We start from the raw sequence: 8187 nt of genomic DNA, 5'->3' as shown, positions 1-8187 counted from the left end.
CAACCTTTCTTTGAGGAAAAATTTTTAGGTTACAATAATCTCAATTAGTGCCTTTCTCCACAAAACGTAGCTATTATATAGCATGACTGTACAGTAAACTAGCGGTACAGTGCCAAATATTTTTGCTGAAGGAAGCTGCTAGCTCCGAAGCGTTTCCGACAAAGCGAGGGTCCTTTGGTAGCTAGATATCGTCGCCACGAGTATATCGCTTGGTCTCCCATGTGCCCTTAAGATCAGCTATATCAGAACGGCTAATTGTCGCGTTTCACGGCGGGTTAGCGTTTGCACAATAGAGTCGCATCGCGATAGAAACCGAGAGGAAACCTCACTGAAAAGGAAAGACAGAGGGAGAGTAAGAGACAGCTCAAACAGACAGACAGCTATAAGCCCGTTCATAAGCGTCTCCGTCCAGGCCCGCCTGATCCCGTCTGTTTGAGAATACTCATCATCTATATGATCGGCACCGATGTCCAACTTGTCGTAGCTCTGTCAGGATTGATATAACATTATTGCGCCACTAACGATGCAACAGGAACCCCAATGTGTTCTGGCTTTGACAGATCTATCGGTAAAGAGTGAAGCAAAGATTACGTCTTATTGAGGATCTCTGCTGGCCTGCAAGTAGGCTTTTAGACTACCAAGCAGTTAGAAAGAGGCCCAAGACATCCGTTTGGTTGTGCAACGGATTTGAGGTACCTCTATATGGGCTCGTTCTAGGCGTGAACCAACTCAGTTGTGATTAGTATAGTACATATCTGAAAATAGATGTAACTCAAATCAACTATTTGATGATTAAAGGACATGGCCTGGTACCAACGGCGCCGTTAACTGGCGCGATGGGTCAACTTTAATTTCATATTTTAATCATTAAACTATAACATGATGAATAAGGGTGGTTTTTCCCTGTGTATTAATTGCAATCAGTGAATCATAGATATCGAATATTTGTGTGAACTAAATGGATACATATCATAAAATCAACATTCGACCGATCCAACATGAGCCTTCATATTTTGCTTTTAAGGACAGTAGCCAGGGAATTTAGGCCCTACCATTTAGCTAGAATGCATTAAGTAATCAATTTCATAAATATTGTAAATGTCTGTAAAAATTAAATGATTAATCGTCACATGTAATTATGATCGATTTGGACAAATATTATGATATTTGAATTAAATTTTAAATTGTTAGTAGCAAAAAAGTAAGTTAACGTCAAATGTGTAGTAGATTGTGTGGTATACTATCTACTGGATATACACTTACTGAAAAAAACAATACAGAGTTCAATTTGTTGGAGTATACCCTTAGCTAATGGTAGGACGTCTCCACGTCATTGCGCAAAAGTTCTTTTATGACTATTTTTGTTGCGAAGGTAGACATTTCTGTAACACTGGCGTTCAATATGAATATCTCGCCTGGCCTTCGTAGTTCTATTAATTATGACAAATCGCAATTTTCTTTTGTAACCGTCATAGTTCAGACGACACAATATTATTGATCGTTTTATAAGTTCCTACAATGTTTTCTGACTTCTTCCTTATTCTATCCTTAGATCAACCTTTCTTTGTTTCCAGGGTTTTAGTTTCCAGTATATCAGGTAAGAAATTTCTACCATTTCGATCGTGGGTGCTGAAGTGAGGGTTGAGTTTGCGGTGACACCTTTCTAGGAACATTTTTTTTTCTATAGTGATTGTCATTCCTGCTGTGCTTTTACGTCGTCCTCAAGCTTGCTGCTGTTGATCAGGCAGTCAATCACTTTCAGCCTAAACAGTCTCCTAGAGCCCGTATCTTCTCTTTTCGGATTCCTTAAGGCCGGAAGAACATGGAGCATCCATCCGTTGCATCGGAGCTTGCTAGTGCTTCAAATAACAAAAGCACGGTCTCAGTTCGGACTCAACCATAAACGGGAAATGGTGGGGGATCTATAAGAGAACTGATAGATATCAGGTCTGTAGTAATGCAGCCGCTGCAGTTCGCTGGTGCAATCGACTCCTTACGTGCTGTGCCCATCCTAGCGCTCTATCGCAGTGGCGGCGGTGGTGTATAATGAGATGTATCCCCTCTGTATCCTCCCCTTATTGCTACAACCCGCCACTGCCAACCAAAGGGATTGGCTTACACTACTGTGGTCCCTCCCACATCAAGAGGCTCCGCCTTCGAAAAGATGAAACAGCGGTTGAAACACCGTGATGGGTCAGAATGATCTGAAGGAAGATCTCGAGAAGTTCTCAGCTAAAGACGAACGAAGAAGAAGGTCTGCCAAAAAGATCCGAGAAGAGATCCAGTGAATCTGTTGAACGCTGAGTTAATACTAGGTACTTATTAAAGTCGAAAAGTTAGTTGACGACAAATCAAAGCTGAGCACGGGTCTGAGGTGTAATGTCCGTTGAACGTAGCAAAAAAATACCAATGGAATGTTAAATGTGGCAATTTATGTGTGCTGACCTAATCTAGTGATACGGCCCATCTGGAACAATAAACTAATTTCCATCAATTAAGGTACGTCAAATATATCAGCTGACTAACAATATAGGCGGCATATTTATTTTGACCTTTTTAATTTCTACAATTTATTGCGGTAGGTGAAACGGCCAAACTGTTGTCATAGATGTCAAATGGTACTGCTATATCGGCAGTTATAACAATCGTTGGTGATATACATATTCCTTTCAAACGTTCACCTAGTCCGAATAATTTCCACTAAACATTGCAGTGATGGACTGTCGTTCGTCATTTTTGTTTGGAACATACGCCTTACCTTCAAATAATAGCAGCTGTCATATTGATTACTTAGGAATTAGCTTTAGAACAAAAGTATTGGACTGTGGTGAACCTTATCATTTCCCAGTAGTTAATAAACCGAAGTTGAAAGGCAAAAGTATCTAAGCTGTTGACCAACAAGCCCCATATAAATGTTATTACGATAGTATGAAATCATTTTTCATTTACATAAAATTGGTTTTCAAAGGTAAGTAGAAATATGTGAGGCTACTAATATACTGAGACTATTCTCATTCTTATTTCTAAGTTAGTCTCGTTATGGACGGATGCATTCCACTTGTGTATGCACTTAGAGTGATATCCATCACATCAAACGACCAATAAGCACTGGGTGGTGCAAAGAGTTTTGTAAACGCGGGCAAGTATGCGCATGCAAAATCTGAACTAAACACAACTGAATATGGGTGCATTTTTCATTTGATTTGCCAATAAACTTCCTAATTTAACCATGTATCATTCCTTCTAATAAAATGTAATCTGGTCTAATTTGAATAAATGCATCAGATGCTGAAGCAACAGATGGGATATACACTGTAAGGATTACCCATATATGCATGAATCGGTATCATTACCAGGCATTTTGTTCGGCACTTTGTAGGTGTCAATGTTGGTGCGGGCCTCTCAGCAAACACGCGCTGACAGAGATAGTGTCAACAAATTGACAACAGATCAATGGGACATCGAACAGTTCTAGTAACCGTTAGTTAGCAAATGCCAGCCTTTGCATCGCTTGGTTGCTTGCTCGTTGAACTAGTGCCGGGAACCGTTGTTGGTAGAACTCATGACTAAGAATTAATATAATATAGTAAATATGTATATATACTATGCATAGAGTAATGCCAGCAATTGCTGATCATAGTACTTCAAGTTACATGTGTTACGACTAAGGTTGCTTCCTTTACTTACTAAGTCCAGATTATACGAGATGAGAGCGTTTTGCTATATTGCGAGTTCACCTTGAACGATTAAATATTTAAGCATAAGTAACTCATTCTACAAAAGTTGTGTTTTTAGCAATAGGCAGTGTAAGGCTTGGTCTGGAACGCCAGAAAGCCGCTTGATATGAACTAGACACCGTTGATTAACAAAAAAAGTATCCCTCCTTACAAATGGATTAGAGTTATGATCTCAAGCATGCAGTTGTCTAAGAACAAACGGAGTAAGCATGTCCTCATTGTGGTATCCAGTTTAAGGGACGACACTAGCTTCCTAATAACCATAACATTATGTCGTTTATCTGTTATAACTATTATTAATAGTTGTGTTACTTTATTTATTTACAGAAAGCTTTTCGATTAAAGGACAATGCGTATTATAAATGGAAAAGATTTATAAACATATTAAAAATGTCTGCCAAGATGTGCACAATGCTGGGGTGTTAGCAGTTTGTTTATTCTTTCATTGCGGTATAGGCAGAGATTCATAACACTCTGCCTATCCAAGCCGCTATCATTAAAACGCTCATCATGCCCATTATGGGTGTCAACTAATTTCGCCCACTTCTGAGGGACAAAGATATTGCAAGTAATTCAATAACAGATATTACTCTAAGCTATTATAAGACAAACGAATGTGGAACTCCACTGTAAACGACAATTTTTCTAATGCTGACAAATAACGGAATCCTTACAACTTAGCCAGTCCGCTCAAATAATTATATAGATCCAACGCTCATGCAGTGAAGAAAAATATCGTTGTCTGAAAAACCTGTACACCTGCTTAATTAATACTGCCCTGCGAAATACCAATAAATTGAAAGCACTTCTAGAAACTGTAGTGTGTTTCTGAGCGTTATGTATATTTTGGCTATACAAGACAATTAATTCGTAAGTTTCTTTTTTATTAGATATTAATAAAGCAACTTCTCGGAAACACAAGTAATTTTTCTACTACATCGTGTTGGTAACCTGCTGCTATTTTCAGCCGTATAATGAGACCACAACTTAATGAATGCAGATCCTAACAGTTCTTAAAAAAGAGGAACGGGGCTACGTAAATCCGCTTGTCAAAAAATAACATGTGCTTGAAACACCAAAACACTCTATTTCATACCTGTGGAATAAACTTATATATTTTAACTCTTCTTTGCATAAGGTTTTCAACTTTCTATTGTCTCCTTTGGTATTAATATAACACTAACAGTGGTTATTTATTTTTATTAGGTCATAGATCTTCGAGAAGCAATAGGCACCGATTCATAAACCTCGACCAGCCGCCGGTCAGTTCGGCTTTAACGAGCATAAAATAAACATGTCAGATTGCCCCTTAGTTCGCGGCGGCGGGGCTGCCACGCCTCCAGGAGAAAAGGGTGTACGCCGACCAAAATGTGCGCGTTGTCGAAATCATGGTGTCATATCCTGGCTAAAAGGCCATTCGCGTCACTGCCAATTTCGGGACTGCGCGTGCGCTAAATGCAATTTGATTGCTGAGCGTCAGCGTATAATGGCGGCGCAAGTTGCACTTAAAAGGCAACAAGCTGCCGAGGATGCCATTGCGTTAGGTATGTAGTCATAGCTATAGACTAAGGAAACCAACAATTGTTATTAGTCTTTGATTCTGACCCAAAAGTTTGTTTTAATGAAGATAAGTTTAGGTTGATAAGTTGATACGATAGCGAAGTTATCTACTTGTAAACATCCATATTGAGTGCTTCCGGAAGTTTCCGCTACTTGTTTCAGCCCATTGTAATTTGAAAGCACCAACGGACACCGGCTTGCGACTTTTTTAAAAAAATATGCAGTTATTTCCATCAAAAGAGTTGCCTGCAAGATATGTTACTAGGAATTCCAAGTGCATAATAAGCGTGAGAAATAGTGAATTGCATTTATTTGATTGTGACCTTAGTTTACATATTTTTTACTATAGAAATTACGAAATAATGATGGATGACCATTTGATCTAGAGGAATGTACGGACACAACTAATGTAACGAACTATATGTGGCTGAGTCATTCGATGATAGTTAAAAGGGAGACACGTGTTTTTAATTATCATTATCATTCTCAATATTATCCGTACTTACATGTAGTAAAAATGCATTGCTGTGGCATTTTTTATTGGTTTGAGAAGGGGACACACCTAATTTCATTCTATTCAATGATATAGAATGCGTCTACTTCAATTATTCTGTTGGTGTTACTTGATACAACTCGTAATTACGTGCATATGAAGATCATTTCTTTCTGTTAGTTGAACGCAAGCAAGCGAAACAAGGTATTTCAACAATGTTATGACTAGTATGTAAAAAAAAAATTCTTACATTTGTGCAGGCCTGCGAGCTGTCGCCACTGGATCTTCTCTCGAGTACCTACCTCCAGGGCCAATCTTTGGACTACCTCTTGCTGCCAACGCGGTATCTGCCAAGAAAGCGCAAATGCAACAGCAAAGAAGAAAGAACCTTGAAGAAAACGCAGAGCATGCTGATGAGTCTAGTCTTCAAGATAGCCAGAACTGTACAACCGCAACAGCTGCAGATACAAACAAATCCGACGACAACGAGTCCGGTGAGTTAGAAAGACTTGTTTATCTCACTTCATGTCAGAATAATAACAATGATTCAATCTCTCACAATGAAGGGCACACTTCACATATAACTAGGGTAATAAAATATTTGTGTCCTATATTTCACGGCATTCGGACTTTACATTTGGGTTAGATCATTTAACATCTACGCTTTTTCTTACCTATAATATGACGTGGTCAGTTATTATACAGGTCATCTGTATAATAATGATCACTTCAGAACACACGCTTACACGCTTAGAAAACGACATAGCGAAATTGTTATCTCTTATTTAAAATAAGAACTATACGAAAGATTACCAGACAATGACGAGATCAGTTTATTAATATTACTACTATAGTGAAAACAACTGAGGTTCTCGTTTTACCATGTGATCACCTCAAACGTACGCCGGTCAAATGAACACGTTTGACTCGCGTATGTTGAAAAACATGTCAACGAGAAGGGAAATGATGATGGTAAATCTATTGACAAATGCTATTAAAACACACTCTATGTCGATTGTTTCTTATATCTTCCTCAATTAGTTAATTCTAACTGAAACTCCGAAATCCCTAGGTTTGACGCAGCGGCTTCTCGCACATTTGGTTGGTATCTTGCGATTATTAGAGAACTAACGTGTCATGCGGCGTGACTAAAGTAGCAACGATTTAGTGTTCTGAACAATTCGCTGATTTTTGACAAAAGCTGTAATCATTAATGTGGTGCGATATTTGAGTTAGCTGACTATCGAGACGATGGTCGCCGTTGTCAGTAACTATCATCCTATTTATGTTTGAAACTAAGCCTACAATCCAAGATCTAGGCGTTTAAAGAAATGCTTGACGGCAAGGCCAGATGTTAAATTAAAACATTGAAGGTTATGAAATTGAATGTATAATTTCATTTACTATTATGTACAACTTCAAACCGAAAAAGCCGGGTCACATTTGCGCTTTTGGACTTCGGTTGTCAATAATATACGCGCGCCAAACGCTACAAAAGATATAGCGTTTGGCGCGCGTCACGCGGCTATCTTTGGTTTAAGATGATTCGATTGGTTTTTTATTGTTCCGATTTTTAAGACGATACGTTGTGAGCCGAACTACACTGAATTAACAACTGGGCAGATAAAACCCCTACAAGACGTAGTTTAGCGATTTAAAAGAATCATTCATTGCAGATCTATACAAATTTGATATTACCTTGTAATTGAAACTTAACTTTTAAACATTTTGTGTCTACCACATACTGCGGTCCTGTTTGAACAGAACTGGAATGTTTTCTATGGAAATGTCGAAATTCAATTTCATGTAAGGTTATTTATGGACATCCATTACGCTCAAGCTTCTCTCGAGTAAGCACTTTTTAACGCAAGTTATTACTATGTCTACAATTTCAGTACGTAAGTAAATGTGAGCCATGTAACCACCATATTGAAAAGCTGAAGCAATAATTTTTTTGCTAATATTGAGTTTTTTCGAATATTTTTGAATATTAATGATATAACAATTTTGAATAACTTTTGTGATAATTTTGAGCAGCAGTTTAGGCTAGTACACAAGATATATTTTTGTTGTGGTCGTTACTTATACATAAGGTAGCCTTTACTTAAACATATTTCGTTTCGAAATTACTGAGCTTTTCTGTTTCTTATCACATGTACACAAGGTATGAGCTCTATACAATTAGTGATCGTTCAAACAGGTAGTTTCTTTTTTATTTACCGACGCACTGTTGTAGCGAAATAAAAACTGCTTAATTCAAGCCTATAGCTTACTGAACGTTGTAGTATAATCTAAAATATATTTATATAACAAATGCAGACGGTTTACTCAACGAACTGCATCGATGAGGGGTTTTGGTTCTTTCGCTCGTTTTTCCATTATAATATGAATTCATAT

At 38.0% G+C, this 8187-nt stretch overlaps 1 protein-coding gene across 1 annotated transcript in view; it reads left to right on the top strand.

The window, feature by feature from the left end:
- Positions 1-2212: 2212 nt before the first annotated feature.
- The window catches only part of LOC111249754 (uncharacterized), a 13741-nt gene continuing 7766 nt past the window's right edge, over positions 2213-8187 (top strand). The window contains exons 1-3 of the mRNA XM_022804030.2: positions 2213-2499; positions 4944-5281; positions 6051-6284. Of these exons, the coding sequence (XP_022659765.1) occupies positions 5032-5281; positions 6051-6284 (484 nt within the window). The 5' untranslated portion in view covers positions 2213-2499; positions 4944-5031. The remainder of the gene's footprint in view (positions 2500-4943; positions 5282-6050; positions 6285-8187) is intronic.

This window comes from Varroa destructor, unplaced genomic scaffold (genome assembly GCF_002443255.2).
Source record: "Varroa destructor unplaced genomic scaffold, Vdes_3.0 BEIS01000004.1, whole genome shotgun sequence".
Lineage (NCBI taxonomy): Eukaryota > Metazoa > Arthropoda > Arachnida > Mesostigmata > Varroidae > Varroa > Varroa destructor.
This window is presented reverse-complemented; position numbering and strand designations above follow the sequence as displayed.